This window comes from Jaculus jaculus, chromosome 2, assembly GCF_020740685.1.
Source record: "Jaculus jaculus isolate mJacJac1 chromosome 2, mJacJac1.mat.Y.cur, whole genome shotgun sequence".
Classification (NCBI taxonomy): Eukaryota; Metazoa; Chordata; class Mammalia; order Rodentia; family Dipodidae; genus Jaculus; species Jaculus jaculus.
In genome coordinates, this window is record NC_059103.1 from 95571503 (window position 1) to 95591331 (window position 19829).

At 45.3% G+C, this 19829-nt stretch overlaps 1 protein-coding gene across 1 annotated transcript in view; it reads right to left on the minus strand.

Moving 5' to 3' along the window:
- Nucleotides 1-19829, minus strand: part of Hadh (hydroxyacyl-CoA dehydrogenase) — a 61507-nt gene that overhangs the window by 11426 nt on the left and 30252 nt on the right. Inside the window, exons 2-5 of the mRNA XM_004671431.2 lie at nt 8040-8168; nt 4586-4743; nt 3129-3255; nt 361-450 (exon numbers count right to left, since the gene is read on the minus strand). Of these exons, the coding sequence (XP_004671488.1) occupies nt 361-450; nt 3129-3255; nt 4586-4743; nt 8040-8168 (504 nt within the window). The remainder of the gene's footprint in view (nt 1-360; nt 451-3128; nt 3256-4585; nt 4744-8039; nt 8169-19829) is intronic.

Here is a 19829-nt window from a genome sequence, read left to right on the forward strand (position 1 = left end):
ACAGATGGTGTGGAACGCTGGCCTGTAGGAGGTCCTCAGGTCACTGAAGCTGTACAACCCTCAGGAAGGAATACTGGCCCCCTAGATGACTTCTGTCAGAAGCAAGGTGTTGTAAGAAGCCTGAGCCTGACCCAGGCATCTCTCCGGCTTCCTGTGTGGAGGTGTGCTCCTGCCTGCAAGTGCTTTAGCCACTGGGACTCCACTGGCCACTGGGTCTCACCAGTACTGAGTAGATGCTGGCGTCATGTCCTTGAATTTCTAGAATGGTGAGCTAAGTAACCCCCTGTTCTGTAAAAAGTTAGCTCCCTCAAGCATCCTACTATAAGCAGAAAGGAGACAAGTGCATTTCCCATACTCTACCTTGCAAGTAACGGGATGCTTTCCCAAGGCTTTGCTGAAGTCAATCAGAGACTCGTATGTCTTCTGGCTAGTCATCGGTGTCTTGATGACCTAGAAACGCCAAGCAGGAAACTATCACTGGATAGCTAGCAAACAACTGCAATAGAATAGGTCAAGGAAACGCTGATCCAAAGGGCCACACAGCTGACCAAAACAACTTTAGTTCAAGCACAGAAGTCGGGGGTCTCAAGCCAAAAGCAGAATGTTTACCAAAATGCCTATTTATGACAATGGAGTTCTGCAGAATGTACAAAATCAGTGGTTAAAATACAAGTGGGGGTGCACAGTTTTACATGCATTGCCATGGAAACATGTCTTAGAGCCAAATTCCAGTTGTACTAACTCACTGGCCATGAGGCACTGGCCATGTCTCTGAAACCAGGCATCCACCGAGAGGAGCTACAGTGAGGACTGGGGGCTCAGCCCAGGCAGCAATCCTGAGTGGGCCATGTGCTCAGGAAATGGTGGCTTGCTTCCCAGGTGAGTTAGTTGTCACTGAGGTGCCATGTGGGAGATATGGTGGCTGTCTTTATGGCCTTCTGCATGGCCTGCTGAGGAGGAGGGGCCTGCCCGCCTGCGGGCTCCCAGATGAGCGACCCTCATGCTGTTCCTTCTACCTGCTCGCACACAGATGCCCCACCAAGAGTAAGGCTTTCATTTCCAGCCAACGGGCCCTGGTGGAGCTGTCACTGGCTCTAGCGGCTCTCCTAACCTCCCTGTGGCGCACACAGGGCGTAACTGCTACCCTGGCAGCATCTACAGGAGGTGGCACCAGGCTCAATACCTGACACAGAAACCCTCTGAAAACAGACCAGTCACCTGTCAGAAAACAGATCTGAGTAAATGGTGAATTTATATATTTACACACACACACACACACACACACACACACACAAAAAAAAAAAAAAAAAAAAACTTTCTACCAGAGGCAAAGTGAGCAGGCTTGGCTTGTGCATCAGACCACTCACACCACCTCAGGCAGCTGACTCCCCTTCTTCTTGACACAAGGAATGTGATACCTGGATGCCTCTCCCATGTAATAAAAAAAAAATCTGGCCAAAAGAACTAGTGGTGTGCGGAGTTAAAGGGGCTACATGAGGAGCAAGGAGCACCACTACGTGCACTGGTCACCCCAGCTGGATGCAGATGGCATGGACCAGAAGCTGCACCTGTAAATAGCAGTCCTGGAACATTCCAAGACCCACAGACAGCTAGGACAACAACGGCTGCCTCTGGAGTCCATAACACAAGATGCTGACTTATAGAAGTCAATGGGGAAGGTCTGGTATTTTTGTAAGCAGGAGGAATGAGAGGTCATTCACTCACACAACAAAGAGCAACACATCGTAGACCATATGCAATGCCCACACACATCCAGCCCCAGGTCAAAGAAGGAAGCCCTCCCCTCGCTCTCCCACCCAGCACCCAGGGACAAGGTGAGGAGTCCGCCGCCTGCTCTCCCATTATTTTTGGGCTCAGCACCAGCAGCATGGAAAGCAAAATTAAGAGCAAAACTGAACATAACTAAACAGTTCACAGAATATTCTTTAGCAAATGGTAACAGTGACCAAGTACTAACTGTTAACCAATTATACTATATTTCTCAAGAAAAGGCAGTTGTAAATACTATTGGTCTTTAACTCTCCAGAATGTCTTATCTCCAAAACACACACATATAAAATATAGTAAGTGAAGAAATCAATCCCTAATGTGAAGATTTCATTCCACATCTGAGAGGCTTTCTGCATGAGGCTAAATGTTTCTACTTCCCTGGCCTCTCCCCTTTATTCTCCCTTCTTTACAAATAATGTCGGTGAGACAGGTAAATTTCCGCCTGCAGAATGGCCACTTGAGAGAAAAGGAGAAGAAAGTGCAGTCACTGCTGTGCCTAATTAAACACGCTCCTGTTGGGGATGGGTAGGGAGGGTGACAGGTTAAAGAAAGGGGCTGGAGGGGCAGCAGGGAACACAGATGTGACCCACACCCCCAGACAGCCCTCAGTCAGTCTCCCCGGGTCTGCCTTGCTCCACGAGGCAGCACCCCCGCACTTCGCAGGGTACCAACCACACAACCTCAGACCAAACGCTGTTTTATAGCCACCACTCCTCAGACCCTGTAATTAGCCCCTACAAAGGGCAAGTTTCCACATTTCAAGGGCAAGTTGTCTATTGTGACTCCATCTCCCTCACCTGAGTCTCCAAGTAAGCAAGCAGGAGCAGCCCAAGCAGGAATGCTGTTTGGCCCTGCCTGGCCCTGGCCTCCACCGCTTGCCTTTGAAGTCAGGAGGCTCAGGGCTGCCAGAAGCTGATCTACCACACGTGGAGGTGTAACTGAGGACAATCCTAAGGCACTCCTACCCAGGGCCAGAGTTCACAGGAAGGATGGCAGGCGTGCTAGCGCAGCAGGCCTGACCAGAAGTCTCTCTGCAGCAAGCAGCAAGCTGACCTCAACCCCACACAATGGCCTGATCAGTCCCGTGGCCTTGAGAGCTGTCCCGTTTGATGTCCCTCTCAACACGGCTCTCCGCTCTGGCACAGACAAGTTCATGACATGTTAAGAGCTCTCGATACACAGGACCTTGAGGAATGAAAGTACAAGGTGCCTTCTTAGATGTTCAGTGCATTTTCTACTTTTGACCCTGAAAAGGACAAACGGTGACAACAGAACACAAGCAAACGAGTGGCCTCTAAGATCCCATCAATATCCATCCGACACAGATGGCCACTGACCTCCACAAGCTTCATCAGGGGAACAGGGTTGAAGAAATGGAGACCAGCAAATCGGTCTTGTCTGGTGGTGGAATTGGCTATGCTTGTGATCTGCAAAGAAGAAGTGTTGCTGGCAAAGATCGTGTGTCTGTGGAGAGAAGAATGGTGGAGAAATGGAATGAGTCTCGCGTGTGCCAACACGTACCGCCATGTCTGCTGTTCCGCCCTGCACAGGAGGTCAAGAAAAAGCCATGAGGCTGAAATCAAATAATCACAGTTTCATTTAAATCCTGCACTTTTAAATTTAGTTCTCTAAAAGCGTAACAATTCACCAGTATTTCCTTAATTTTAAGAAAGAAAAATTTCCTTGTCTACCGTATTAGTTAATTTTTCTTGCTATGTGAGGGTGAGAGATACCTAGTTAATTGACCAAGCAACCAAGCATCGTCACAACTTGCAAGGCTAAGTCACCACGCTCTCAGGAAGAGGAAAGATGGCCAGACACCTACGATCAACAAATGCTGGAAGCAAACTCTTCAGTTCTCAGTGAGAAGCATCTGACAGAAATACAAACAAGACCTTTCCCCTCCAGGGATAAGCTTTGCTTTTCTATTAGATAAGGACTAAAAAGAGTACAGAATACTGTGTACATGGTCAAAGAGAAATTTTACAGTCACACAGGCACTTGGGCAAGGGAAGACACGCGTGTATGTGAATGTGTGTGTGTATATATATATATATATATATATATATTACATTTTATATTATGACTATAATATATATTATATATGTATATCACATATATACATACATACACATATATATAGATATATGATATATATTCACTGTGTGCTGTTCACAAAATCTGAAAAAGCAGTGCCATCTTATCATTTGTGTATAAAACATTACCTGAATTTTAAAAACTCATACTAACTTAAAACAATTTCTTAAATCTTTTAAAAATTTAATTTATCAACACCACAGTTAAGTGGGTGCCTAAGGTCTGAGGCAAACCTTTCAGGAGGCAGACCTCCTAGGCTTTCTCACAGCACCACCTTGTGGATAAATCTAGCAAGCCAGCCTGGACTAGGGCAGCAGGGAACAGAGGGACCATCAGGTCACTGCATCCAAAGCCAGAGAAACAGGAAACTGCTGAAGGCCCCTGGGAACATTTAGAGTGCCGTTCCCCACCGCCTCCATTCCCACGCACAGGAGGGTCCCCCTCTAGCTAGCACCCAGGCCCGTCCCAGACACACCCTCCACCTAACCTTGGGCCATCGACTCACTAGACAAGGATGGAGAGCTGGGAGGACAAAGGAAGTGCTAGCAGCTCTTCTGCAAACAGGGTCAGTCGGGGAGTGAGAGGTGGGGTTGGTGTCAGAATAGTACTGCCTGGGAAAATTCCATGAACAGGGAGGGCAGCTCAAGGGCCAGTAGAGAGCCCTCAGAACCCCACAAGAGTACCCAGGGCCACGTACTCAGCAGCAAACTTGTCCAGCCTTTGGAAGAGCTCATTCTTCACTTTCAGATTCTCCACAATGGCCTCCACCACCAGGTCCGTGCTGTGGACCACAGACGCTGCATCCGTGCTGGTCGAAAGGCTGCTCATGGTCTTTGCCATAAACTCCTCGCCAGCCTAGGTAGTGAGAGGAAGGACAAGAAAATAGTTGCTGGGTCCTGCTCTAAGGCAGGAGGAAGGAGGGCCCACAAGACCAGCCCGCCAGACCCATCAGGAGCCTTCTGGTTCTGTAGGCAACAAACTCCCAATATTCTGCAGAGAGACAAGCACCTCAAGATACCAGGACGAGAGCTCAACAACTAACTGTTTTTTGATGGTGAGGATCATTCCTGTTCTTAGTCAGTTCTGCTCCAGTCACTCTACTGTCTGTTCAGAGCACCTGTACTGGCCTGTTACATCTGCTCTAAGCATATTCATGAACCCTGCAATTTGGAATAAACACCCAGATTAGAACTGTTAACAGAAATGCAATGTCAACAAGACTGGGCCCCTCAACACAGTCATGGAGGGACGGGATTCATGAGGTCCTGCCTCTCCCTGAGGCTCTAAGGCAGCTGGTTACTGGAAAGAGGGAGTCATATTCTTCAGTGGTAGAGCACTGTTAAGTGGCCCATGCTCCTGTAAACAAATTTAATTAAATTTAGTGGGACCCACACACAAGTAGAGGTCTAGGGAGATGGCTCAGTGGGAAAGAGGACTTATTGCACAAGAGGTCTGAGAATGGCTGGAACTCACTAGTCAGCCAGTGTGAGCAAAGCACACAACAACAAATACATAAGTAAGTAAATAAATGACAGCTCCAGCTCAGTGAGAGACTCTTATCTCAGGAAACAAGTGGAAGAGCAATAGAAGAGACTCCCAATGTTATCCTCTGGCCTCTGCCCACATGCACATTTGCACACATACAAGTGCACACACCATACTCAAGAAAAGATAGAAGGGGAACTAGCTGGGAAGAGGAGGAGTATTAGAGAGAGTGAGGGGGGACAAGAGAGTAATGGGGGGGGGCTAGAGAGATGGCTTAACAGTTAAGGCATTTGTGTGCAAAGCGTAAGGACCCAGGTTTGATTTCCCAGTACCCATGTAAGCCAGATGCACAAGGGGGTGCATGCATCTGGACCTTGTCTGCAGTGACTAGAAGCCCTGGTGCACCCATTCATTCTCTCCCTCTCTCTGCCTCTTTCTGTCTCAAATATGTAAATATTAAAAAATATTTCTCTTTCTTAAAAAAATACTGGGAGATAATATATATAATTTGTTGTTGTTTACTAAGCCCTTAGCATTTTGTATCTGACTTACACTTTAGGCACAACTCGATTCAAAGTAGTCACATTTCAAGTAATCAATAGTCACCTGTGAAAGTAACCACAGCGCTGGTCTCGTAATATTGCATAAATACAGTGTGCCAACCAAGAAAGCTGGAGCTGACTGACACCCTTCCCCCTACAGCACACCAGTGTCCATCACAGCATTATCCAAACAGTCTAAAGGTGAAAGCCATCTAATTCCATGAGCAAATTAATAGTTAAACAAAATGTGGCATATTCATGCAATGGAATATTATCCAGTCTTAAAAGGATAAAACTGAAACACATGTTATAATGTGCATGCTCCCCGAAAACATACTAAGTGAAACAAGCTAGATAGAAGACACTATATGAGGTATGGGGTATATGAACATGGTATGAGGTAAACTGGGTGAACAAGCAGGGGACACAGGGAATCACTGCTGAAAGGATGCGGGTTCTGTTTGAAACCACGAATCCATTTCGGTATCATACAGTGGCAAAACCTACAAATGTAAATATAATTCATGCCAATGCAGTGTATGCTTAAAAATGATTAAAATGAGCTGGGCTGGTGGTGCATGGCTTTAATGCCAGCACTTGGGAGGCACAGGTAGGAGGATCACCATGAGTTTGAGACCACCCTTGGGACTATAGTGAATTCCAGGTCACCCTGAGCTACAGTGAGACCCTACCTCAAAAAATAAAACAAACAAACAAACATATGATTAAAATGGATAATTTTATGTTATATACATCTTGCCACAATTTAAGAAATATAAGGCAACTTAACTACATACATTATTAAGAACCAAATAAAAATCAGCAAAAATCATCCAGTTAATAAAAGGACCACTGAACTGAATGAAAAGTTCCCAAAAGAAGAAATAAAATGGAGTCAGTGGGTAGAGTGCCTGCCTAACATGCACAAAGTCCTGGCATTGGTGTGGTGGCACATACCCGTAGTCCTAGCAGGAGGTAGAGGCAGGAGAGCCAAACAGCTCACAGTCACCCCCAGCTATATAGTGAGTTCAAAGCCAGCCTGCCATTTGGGGAAAGGAAGGAAATGAGGGGAAGGAGGAAATATAAATAGCCAATTAAAAACAAAAGTGTCAGCAACCTTAGCTATCATGGAAATGCAACCTGCTTTAATAGTCTATCTCACTCTGGTCAGAATGGGTGTCCATCAAGAAAACAAATGCTAGTGACGATTAGGGAAAAAGGAATCTTTTTCCATAGTGCTGATGGGAGTATAAACTGGTATAGCCACTATGGAGATCAGTGAGGAGGACTTGCAAGCCAGCACCTTTATCTGCTGAGCCATCTCTCTGCATTCATTAAATGTGAAGTCACGGTGAAAGTATGCTGGAAAAACAGCAAGGTCCAAGGAGAAAAGTAAGTAAGCTAGAGCCCCTGATTCTCAGCTCCCCGTGATCCTCTGTGTGCTCTGCTCAGGAAAGGGGGAACGAGTCACCCTAGCGTTCCCCAGCAGTTTACTGGAAGAAGCACTAAGATATTATCTAAGCAATCAAAAGTTCCCATCTAAATACAATGATTCTTACACCGTTCTGTTCTTACCTTGCAAGCACACAAGCATCTTCCTATTTCTCCCCCTTTTCTCCTTTTGGCAAAATAGATGCTCCTCACCCTCTGACTCCGTGTTCTTCTAGAATGAATTCACCATCTGCACAAACTTTCTCATCAACTGTAAGCCTATCCAACAACAAAATGACGACTTCCCCTTTTCCTAATCAGTCCCAGTGGAATGTGTAGTGCCATGCATAATACAGAAGCAACTAAGCACGCACATTCAACAAGGTGAGCCCGAAACCCCCCACTGTGACGTAGTGAGGAATGGCCTTACAGACTGAGAATAAGGATTACACGTTCAGCAGTTAAAGGAACATTCTTGCAAAGCCTAATGGCTGGGGTTCAATTTCCAATACACATGGAAATCCAGACGCACAAAGTGACATATGTATCTGGAGTTCATTTGCAGTGGCAAGAGGCCCTGGCACACCCATAGTAAGTCAGTCAGTCAGTCAGTCAGTCAGTCAGTCTCTCTCTTTCTCTCTCGGTATCTATCCATCTCTATTTCACAAATAACTTTTTTTCTAAAGAAGTTACCTTGGGGTTTTCTGCGAATTTCTTCTTCACTATTCTCCTAAGGCTGTCTTCAATTCCCTTTTTAGATTTTGCCAAGATGTCCTCTGTTTGGTCCACCAATACTACTGTGTGGCCAGTTGCTGCAGCAACCTACAGGAAAAAAAAAAACAAAAACAAAACACATTTTTTTAAAGGAAGAAAAAAAAGTAACCTCAGTTTTATATTCCATCATTCTATTCAAAACAGTCTGTGACCATAAATCTAAACCAATGTAGACAGGTCCTGCCTGACACTATCCTCAGTCTTTCACATGTGGTACAATGGATTTTCAAAACTGATGAGGTTAAGGACTGTCCAGAGATCTCATAACAGGTGGTGGAGCCAGGGTGTGAAGAGGGTATGGAGCCCATGTGTGGTGGTTTGAATGGATGTCCCCCAAGAGACTCAAGAGTTTTATTGAAACTTCTTGTAGCAACCTGGCTACAGGAAGTATCACTGGGCAGATCCTGGGGTCCAGCCTAAGGTGCCACTGGGGACAGATCTGAATTCCAGCCTAAGATATGCAGAGTGTCTGAGTTCTGCCCGGCGTTCCTAGAGTGTGCTTGCTTATGGTGCTGGTCGTGGTTTCTCTGTGCGTGGACCTGTGAAAGGGGGCCAGCTTCTCCCACCATTGTGGAACTTCCCCTGGATCTTTAAGCTTCAGTAAATCCTGCCCTTCCCGTAAACTATGCCTGGTTTGGAGGTTAATCCCAGCAACCTGAAGCTGACTGTGACATCATGCTAGTGGCCATTCCCTGAAGTGACAAGAGCATGCAGTCCTAGAAGGGAGCTGGGTCTCCTGAGAAGCACCATGCGTCTGTCTTCCTCCTCTGCAGTCCTTAAGCACTGGAGCTCTTGACATCTTAAGCATTGTGGCAAACAGACCCTCCGTGATGGAACACCAATCAAAGTCTATGGCAACTAACCAGTTGAAGGAAGGCGTCTGGGGTGCAGGAATGTTTAGCGAAGCTGTCCCAAGTTCACAAACAAGCAGATTGATTCAGCCACAGCCAGTGCCAAGTCCATCCCTAGTTCAGCACAGTTTGCTAATAGTTTTGGCAAGGAAAACAGAACAAGGGAGTATGGCTAAATAGTAGCCTTAAGTCATCTACAGACAAGTATAAGTGAGTCAGTTCAACACAGGAAGGCACACTTGACCTGTTATAAACAGGGACAGGGACCAGCACCATGGAGGAGACCCTTGAGACTTAGATCATCCTCTAGGCCCGCTGCTCCAGGACCTATGGGCACCGGCAGGAGGGCAGGTTAGCCGGAGACCCGCCGGACAAGAGCCAGGAGATAAATGTAACAAGAAGTCCCCAAGCCACTGTCATCACGTGCGATTCCTGAAGCCTGGCAATTTAACTCAAAGCAGAAAATCAGAAAGGAAAAGAAACAAAGGAATAAAACTTAAAGGCAAAGAGGGTCCGAATCTCAAAGCAAGATTTTCAAGGGACAGCTTTCAAAATACTAACAGTTTGAAATGCAAGCTACAATTCACAAGCGTGCCTAGGGCCTCTCCCACACAGTGTGTGCATGCTGCAGCCTGTGGGACACGTGGGCAGCTTTAGCACCCCGAGGCCTGAGAACCTGCCCTAATTAGATCTAAGACAGGAACAGCTGCAGGGGCTACAGGGCAGTTAGATGAGGGCACTGGGGAGGGGGAAGAGAGGTGAACCGCCCATCTTGATAGAAGGACAGAAGCTCACGGCGAGCCCAGCTGTCATCAGCACAAGTGGACATGCTGCAGGCGAGCAGCGCAGAGCAGAACTATGTTCCAAAGCTGAACACACGCCTGTCAACCCGGTCCAACGTCTCTCCCTGTGTGTCCACTAGTTGAGGCCCACACAGAGCCAATGACTCAGTCATCAGACAACTCTGAACCTCCAATCCAGCGAAATCAAAGCAAAAAGGAAGACTGCGAACAGGACCCAACATAAGAGGCCTGGCGAGTCTGCTGCCCTTGGGAAGATCTGCTTGCAAGGCTGGCCCAGGGCTGGCAGTGGAACATGGATTTGGGGGGAGCCGCCCCCTCCCCTGATAACGCAGCTTACGCTGCTGCACGCTCTCCCAAGAAGCGGATCCAGGATCTATCAGGCAGTAGATGCCTGTGTGGCCACCCCCAATAAAAATCCTGAGCTGGGCATAGTGGAGCACGCCTTTAATCCCAGCACTGCGGAGGCAAAAGTAGGATGATCACTGTGAGTTCAAGGCCAGCCTGGAACTAGAAAGTAAGTTCCAGGTCAACCTGGGCTACAGTGAGACCCTGCCTCAAAAAAAAAAAAAAAAAAAAACCACCACTGAACAGCAAGTCTCTAGTAAGCTCCTGATAGACAACCTTTAACAGATATGTCACAGCTTGCTGCTGAGACATTTGAGCTGTCAGATGTGGCGGCACTGGGAGGGAGGACCTGTGCAAGCTCCTGCCTTTCCTCTTTGCTGCCTTAATTGAGTGTGTGTGTGTGTGTGTGTGTGTGTGTGTGTGTGTGTAATGTGGTATGTTGTATACACATGCATGTGTTCCTGCAGTGTCACACACTCATCTTCTGCAGGGGTGTTCCACTATATGTATAGGGACAGTCACCTGCCACGGCAAGAGCAGAATTCAAAATGCCCCTCCCTCCCGCCACCCCCGTCCCCCGCCAGTCCACCACTCTGCCTGTTCTGTCAGGGTCTCTTGCTGATACCAGAGCTTGCGTTTTCTGCAAGCCCCGGCAAGTCCCCAGTCTCCGCTCTCCTATGAAGGATTGTTACAGGCACTCGCGTCTATAGCAGGCTGTTTCCATGGGATGTGCAGATTGGAAGCAGGGCAGTTCGAGGCCTGCTAAGGTCCTCATGCATGCTCCGGAAGCTCTGCTGAGCCATCTCTCCTGGTCCCTGCTGCTTTGCTGGAGTGAACTGCCGTTAGGAGGACAGAGGCTCCTCTACAGAGTCACCAAACCTAGCAGGGAAGGGCTGGTAGAAAACCCAATTCAAAAGCTAGGTGTGGTGGCACACGCCTTTAAGCCGAGTACCCAGGAGGCAGAGGTAGGAGGCTTGCCGTGAGTTCGAGGCCACCCTCGTTAATTCCAGGTCAGCCTGGGCTAGAGTGAGACCCTACCTCGAAAAACCAAAAAAAAAAAAAAAAACCAATTCAGAAATTAGTAAATCTGTTGAGGTTTCTTTCTTGGTGGCCCATTCATCACTTCTGCTGAGTTACTTCCAAACCCCTACTTCCTACACAGGCTCTTTCCCCTCCCCCTCCCCACATAGCCAGAGCTCTTTGTACTTTCTTTTCTATCCCCTCGACGTGGGTTCTCAGGCCATGTGGGTGTATTCATTTTCCTTCCCTTGGTTCTGTACTTCCTTCAATAAATATAATAATTTAACCATTTAAGTAAGTCTGTTGAGGCAACTAAAGGACTCTAAGATGGGCAGCTGTGGAGTGACAGCCGAGAAACAGGAGTGATGGCCACCAACAGAGGCTCACCACCTGCGAGAAAGGAGCTGCCTGGGGACCTTCTGTTCCTCTCGAGTGCCTCTGCCCTACGTGACATTCTAAACAAGTGAGGTTCACTTAGTTTCTCCTGACATCTGTCCTAGATTGTTCCTTGAGTAGGCCAAACAAGATTCCTAAACTCCTACCCCATTTGGATCCCAGCCTACTTTCTCCCTCTTCGCTCCTAGCAGGAGACCTTCAGGCCTTTCCAGCCCTCTGAGGAGGAGAGGGAAACATGTGGTTCAAGGTGGTGCCAAAGCTGGAGGGAAACAAAGAAAGACAATGGGAACAGTGTCCTTTCACACAGGGAGCTTATAATCTCACTGAGTAAAAGAAACAAAGCCAATAACAAAAGCTCACAACCATGAAGACCCCTGGGGCCTGCACACCTCAGCAGGCTGAATGACAGAAACATCCAGAATAGCCCCGAATCCCAGGGAGCAAATGTCAACTCAAGGGTAAGGACATGGGTTACCACACTGGAGGTGAGTGACGCTGCAGGTGATGTTGTCAGAAAGCCGTAAAATGGAGCAGTAAGGTTCATTTTCGTAAGGGCTGTTAGAGTAGATTAGAGCAAAATAGTATGTTCTAGGCGACTTCCTGAGGATAATTCCATGTCTTATTCATCTCTGCAAAAAATCCCAGTGCCACTCCCACTGAGCACAGCCAATGCATAAACAACACATCCCACAGGATTATGGGCCTGTGTTCCTTCCTTTTATCACTCTACTTCAAATGGGCTGGGCAGTCCCCTTCCTCCTGGTGAATAAGTCTAAAAAGTCTCCCACAGAGGCAGACTCAGGACACATGCAGTCTGGCCCTTGTCCCTAAGCAATCCAGAAGAGCTGCTTGTTTCTCACTGCAAACTGGCTTGACCCACTGAGGCAGTCATGATCTCCTGAAGGCCAGCTTGCCTCTCCCAGAATCATTAGTGCACTTATCTATTTCTCCTACAAGCCAATAGATGTCTCTGTACCTGCTCTGAATTAAAAGACAAACATGAGCTTTCAAAATAGAAGAAAAGCCATAGTTGTTAAGGTACATGCCTGTAAAACCTAACCACCTGGGTTCAATTCCCCAGTACCCATGTAGATGCACAAAGTGGTGCATGCATCTGGCATTCATTTGCAGTGGCTAGAGCCCTGGTGTGTCCGTTCTCTCTGTCTCTCTCTCTCCTCTATCTCTCTCTCTCTGCTTGTAAATAAAGAAAAGAAAAAAGACAAATGCAACAAAAACAAGAGGGGCCATGTACTGAGTCCCTACTAATTGCCAGGATCAAATGTGCATATTCTCAAGACTATGTCTGACTAACACAACAGCATTGTTAAAGCAGACTACACTCCTGCAAAAGAAAGCCAGGTAACAGGCTGCGCCACGGGTCCAAAACCACTCCATTGTTGGACCGTGAAGCCAGGACTCAAATTCTGAGGTGATATGGCTCCAGAACTTGTCTTTCTGTAGTCCAATCAGAGGAATACAGAGCATACTAACCTTTTAAACTATGATAATGAGAAAATAGCATTTATTTATTTGTTTTTGTTTGCTTGTTTGTTTTTGAGGTATGGTCTCATGTACCACATGAAACATTTAAGTTCAAGGTTGGCCTTGAACTTGCTATGTCAACAAGGATGATCTTGAGCTTATTATCTTCCTGCCTTTACCTCCCAAGTGCTAGATTTAGGAGTATACCACAATGTCCTATTTTTGAAGAAGGCATTTTAGGCAAATTTTAGTAATTGATTTTCGTGTTCTCGTTCAGTCCAATGAAAGGGAATACTCTGGACTTAGTGACAATATCATTAAGATTTTCTACTTAGTAGAACACATATGATATGTTAGGGAATGAATACTATAGGAGGAAAGGTTTATCAGCGATAGGAGAGGGAACAGGGAGGAGAAAAGGAGGCAGGGGGAAGGTCAACCAAAACTGAGGCTGTATAAAAAGGCCAAAGTTAAACTCACCACTTTGTAAGCTAATTAAAAACAAGAACAGAGTCACAAAGTAAGTAACACATCAGTTCTCTCTCTCTCTCTTTTTATTTTTGCTCTAATATAAGAGTCCTTATGAAATTAGCCTCATGGTTCCATTTTATTGATAAGAGAAATTGAAGTTTACAGGTTAAAATAACAAGTCTACAATCCCATAGTCAGTCAATGACACAATAACACACATTATTAACAAGCATCCTTCAGCTTCAATCAAGTGACAGCCATACTAACAGCAAAAATTATTAGACAAAGGGAAAAAGATACCCAACCAAATATAAGAAATTTGCCATGTCACATTATAGTCAAAACACTAAATACACAGAACAAAGAAAGGGTACTAAAAGCTGCAAGAGAAAATGAGAAAATCATCTCATAACTTATAAAGGCAGGCCCATCAAAATAACATCTGACTTTTAATGGAAACACTAAAATTCAGAAGGGCTGGGAATGGTATATTTTAAGTATCAAAAGATCATGACTGGCAACCCAAACTGCTATACCCAGCAAAATTATCCCCTATAATAAAGGAGAAAGAAAAACTTTAATTTTCCAAGGTGAAAGTAAGCTAAAAGAGTTTACGAGTACTAAGCCAGCCCTACAAAGGATACTGGGTGAAATACTTGATATTGAAGAAAAGAATAAATATATTCAAGAGGCTCAGGAGGGAAAAATTCCATAACCAAAGCTAGAACTACAGTTAAGCACATGAAGACCAATAAAACACCAAACTCCACAAAATCATAACAAGATTTAACTCACACTTCTCCAAAGTAACTCTGACTATTAATGGTCTTAATTCTGCCAATCAAAAGACATAGATTAGCCAGACATAGAGACATATGCACCCTTAATTCTAGCATTCAAGAGGCAGATGTAGGAGGATAACCTTGAGTTCGAGGCCACCTTGAAAAAAACTAGTGAATTCCAGGTTAGCTGGAGCTAGAGCAAGACCCTACCTTAAAAAAACAAGGGGATTAAAAAAAAAAAAATCAACTAAGGGCCTCATCAGAAAAAACACTGTTTTTTTTGTCTTCAAGAAACCACCTCACCATCAAGGATAGACACTTCCTTAGCAAATAGGGGTGGAAAAAACTATTTCAAGCAAACCGAAGGAAGAAACAAGCAGGTATGGCTATTCTAATATCTGAAAAAATAGATTTTCAAACTAAAATTAAAGAGATAAAGGTCACTTCATACTGATCAAGGGAACAATCTACCAAGAGGATATTACAATTCTAAATGCATATACACCAAACACAGGTACACCTAATTTTATAAAGCAGACTCTACTGGATATAAATTCAGAGATAAATCCCAATACAACAATAGTATGTGACTTTAATAGCCCACTATCACCATTAGACAGGTCTAAACAGAAAATAAACAGGGAAACAATGGAGTTAAAGGACACCATAGATCAAATGGAGCTAACACTTACAGAGCATTCCATCTAAGAACTACAGAATATACATTCTTCTTGGAAGCCCATGGAACTGTCTCTAAAACATATCACATATCAAGACACAAAGCATGTCTCAAAAAATTTAGAAAAATTGAAATAACTCCCTGACCACATTGCAATAAAGCTAGAAATCAAACAGAAAAACAACAGAAAACACACAAACTCCTAGAGATTGAACAACTCACTATGGAACAATAAATAGGTACAAATCAAGAAGGTCTTCAAAAAATTTCTATAATTGAATGAACATGAAAACACAACATACAAAAATTTGTAGATACAATGAAGGCAGTCCTAATAGGGAAGTTTATAGCTCCAAATGATAACAATACTAAAATAGAGAAAAATTTCAAATAAACAACATAGTGATGGGCCTGAAGGCTCTAGAAAAATAACAGCAAACCAATCCCAAAAGTCCCAAATGGAAAGAAATAATCAAAATCAGGGCAGAAATCAATGAAATACAAATGAAAAAAAAAATTAAAGAATCACTGAAACAAAGACTTGGTTCTTTGAAAAGATAAACAAGATTAACAAACTACTAGCCAAATTAACCAAGAGAAAGAGAGAAAAATCCAAATTAATAAAATTAGAGTAGATATGAAAAGGAAGATATTACAACAGATACCAATGAAATTAGGGGAATATGATGGACATACTTCAAAGACCTATATTTGACCTAACTGGAAAATCTAACAGAAATGAGTGAAGTTGCCAGCACATATGATGTACCAAAGTTTACCTAAGATGAGATAAACTATTTAAACAAATATATAACAAGCAGTGAAACCGAATCTCTCAATCAAAAAAAGTCTAAGCCAGGTATAGTGGTGTACACCTTTAAACCCAGCACTTGGGAGATAGAGGTAGGAGGATCGTCGTGAGTTCAAGGCTACTCGGAGACTACATAGTGAATTCCAGGTCAGCCTGGGTTAGAGAGACCTTATCTCAAAAAATTTTTAAAGAAAAAAAAAAAGTAGTACTAGTAGACATTGTCATCATCTAGGCCCAAATGGTTCACCGCAGAATTCTATCAGAACTTCACAGAAGACTTGAAGCCATTGGAGAATGCTCTCTAACTCCTTCTATGAAGCTAGCATTATATATACTAACAGTAAAATCTGAGAGACACAACAAAAGACCAATATCCCTGATGAACATAGATGCAAAATTTCCCTACAAAGCTTGCAAATGGAATTCAAGAACACATCAAAAATATCATCCACCACACACCTTTAATTCCAACACTTGTAAGGCAGGGGCAGGAGGACTGTCATGAGTTTGAGGCTACCCTGGGACTACATAGTGAATTCCAGGTCAGCTTGGGTTAGAGTGAGGCCCTATGTTGAAAAACCAAATATATATACACATACACATATATTTAATGTGGTGGTTTGAATAGAATAGATGGCCCCCAATATATTCAGTTGTTTATTTGTTTGTAGTTTGCATCTGTAGCCACCTGGCTGGAGGCAGTGCCATTGTCTGGATCTTAAAAGTGTGGTGGTAGGTTTCAGGGTTCAATCTAAAGATATACAAAGTGTGCCTACCTAGAGTTCCTGAAGTGTGCTGTGCTGTGGCTTTTGAACTTTTTGGCTTGTACTTTCTCTCTGCTCGGTCCTGTGAAGGCAGGCCAGCTTCTTCTGCCAATTATGGAACTTCCCCTGGATCTGTAAACTTCAATAAATATCCCTTCCTCCATAACTGTGCTTGGTCTGGAAGTTCATCTCAGCAAACCTGAATCTGTCTGCTACATTTATATATCAAACCCACTATGATCAAGTGGTTTTGCAATCAACCAATAGAATCTCATGAAATTAAAAAGCTATTATAGAGGCTGGAGAGATGGCCCAGAAGTTAAAAGTGCTTGTTTTGGTCTAGGTTGAATTCCCCAGTACCTACATAAGACAGATGCCCAAAGTGGTACATACTTACAAAGGCTGCTTGCAGTGGCAGGAGGCTCTAGCACACCCATACATACACACTCTCTCTCTCACAAATAAATAAATTATATGTGTCTGTGTGTGTACACATATATATGTTTTTGTCAAGGTAGGGTCTCACTCTAGCCCCAGGCTGATGTGGAATTCACTATGATTTCTCAGGGTGGCCTTGAACTCATGATGATCCTCCATACCTGTCTCCCGAGTGCTGGGATTAAAGGCATGTGCCACCACACCTGGCATCAAATAAATATTTTTTAAAAAGCTATTGTACAGATAAACCATCAGCTGAGTAAAGAGACAACCTATACAAAAATCTTTTCCAGGTATATATCTGACATTAATTGATTAATAAATACCTAGAATAGGGCTGGAGAGATGGCTCAGCTGTTAAGGCGTTTTCCTGCAAAGCTTAACAACCCAGGTTTGATTCCTTGCTACCCATATAAACCCAAATGCACGAAGTAACACATGAATCTGGAGTTCATTTGCAGTGGCTGGAAGCCCTGACATGCCTATTCTGTCTCTGTCTGTCTCTCTCTGCTTAAAAATAAATATATTTTTAACATCTAGAATATATAAAGAACTCACAAAACTAAGCAATAAGAAAAATGAAAGAACCCAATCCAAAACAAAAAAAGTGGGAGAGTTCTCAAAAGGACAAATACAAAGGGCCAGTAAATATTTTTTTCCAATGTTCAGTATTTTCAGCCATCAGAGAAATGGAAATTAAAACTACTAAATGCCAATAATGACTTTTTTATGATATTCATTCTGCCTAGGATGAGATTCCTAGAATGAATATCATCAAAAACTTCATATAATAAATGCTGGCAAGGGTGTGGGGAAAAGAGGAACCCTTATTCACTGTTAGTAGGAGTGCAAACTTGAACAGCTACTATGGGAATTAATATGAAGACTTTTCAAAATGCTGAAAATAGAGCTACTGCATGACCAGCTATGCCACCACTGTGTGTACAGCTGGGTCATACAGTAGGAGTCCACAACTACTTCAGAGACACTTGTTCAGCTATGTTTGTTGCTGTTCTACTCACAATAGTTAGAAAATGGACTCAGCCTAGATGTTCATCAACTGATGAAAAGGTCATGAAGGTGTACTATAGACACACAATGAAGTTGTATTCAGCTGTAATGAAAATGAAAATTCTCAGGAAAATGGACAGATCTGGAAAGGGTTATACACTAAGTGAGGTAACCCAGGCCCGGGAAGACAGACACCGCATGCTTTCTGTCATCTGTGCATCCCAGCTTTGAAGGTTTAGATGTGCATGTGAGATGAAATATGAGTCAGTGAGAGAAGCCAAAAGCTAGAAGAGCCAGAAGAGAAGGAGAAGGGGGCTTGCTTATGGGAAAGGATGATATATGTAAGCAGAGGGCCAGAAAACAGGGCAATGGGAAGATCTAAGGTGGCTCAGAGGAGGGGGAAGGATGAACGTATGGGAGAAGCAGAAGAGCCCACAAAACTAAAGATGGTATGAATGAGCCACATTGAAACTTGCTTTTGTTTTTTAATCAACTAGTTGAAAAAGAAAATGGGAATGGATGAAAATATGGGGGAAGGGGAAGAGTCCAAAATGTAAAGAAAGTATGAAAAGGCCACGTTGAAACTTGCTTGTTTTTAATCAACTAGTAGAAAAACAGAGAGAGAAGGAAAGAAGGAAGTCATGTGGACAACCTGTATTCCTACAGCCATCCTGTCATGTAGACGACCTGCACCCCTACAACCGCCCTGTCACGTAGACAACCGCACCCCCACAGCCGTCCTGTCACATAGACAACCCGCACCCCCACAGCCGTCCTGTCACGTAGACAACCCGCACCCCCACAGCCGCCCTGTCACGTAGACAACCTGCACCCCTACAGCCTTCCTGTCACGTAGACAACCCGCACCCCCACAGCCGTCCTGTCACGTAGACAACCCGCACCCTTACAGCCGTCCTGTCACGTAGACAACTGCACCCCCACAGCCTTCCTGTCACGTAGACAACCCGCACCCACACAGCCGTCCTGTCGCGTAGACAACCCGCACCCCCACAGCCGTCCTGTCACGTAGACCACCCGCACCCCCACAGCCGTCCTGTCACGTAGACAACCCGCACCCCCACAGCCGTCCTGTCACGTAGACCACCCGCACCCCCACAGCCGTCCTGTCACGTAGACAACTGCACCCCCACAGCCGTCCTGTCACGTAGACAACCCGCACCCCCACAGCCGTCCTGTCGCGTAGACAACCCGCACCCCCACAGCCGTCCTGTCACGTAGACAACCCGCACCCCCACAGCCGTCCTGTCGCGTAGACCACCCGCACCCCCACAGCCGTCCTGTCACGTAGACCACCCGCACCCCCACAGCCGTCCTGTCACGTAGACAACCCGCACCCCCACAGCCGTCCTGTCACGTAGACAACCTGCACCCCCACAGCCGCCCTGTCACGTAGACAACCTGCACCCCCACAGCCGCCCTGTCACGTAGACAACCCGCACCCCTACAGCCGTCCTGTCACGTAGACAACCTGCACCCCCACAGCCGTCCTGTCATGTAGACGACCTGCACCCCTACAACCGCCCTGTCACGTAGACAACCGCACCCCCACAGCCGTCCTGTCACATAGACAACTGCACCCCCACAGCCGTCCTGTCACGTAGACAACCCGCACCCCCACAGCCGTCCTGTCACGTAGACCACCTGCACCCCCACAGCCGCCCTGTCACGTAGACAACCCGCACCCCCACAGCCGCCCTGTCACGTAGACAACCCGCACCCCCACAGCCGTCCTGTCACGTAGACAACCCGCACCCCCACAGCCGTCCTGTCACGTAGACAACCCGCACCCCCACAGCCGTCCTGTCACGTAGACAACCCGCACCCCCACAGCCGTC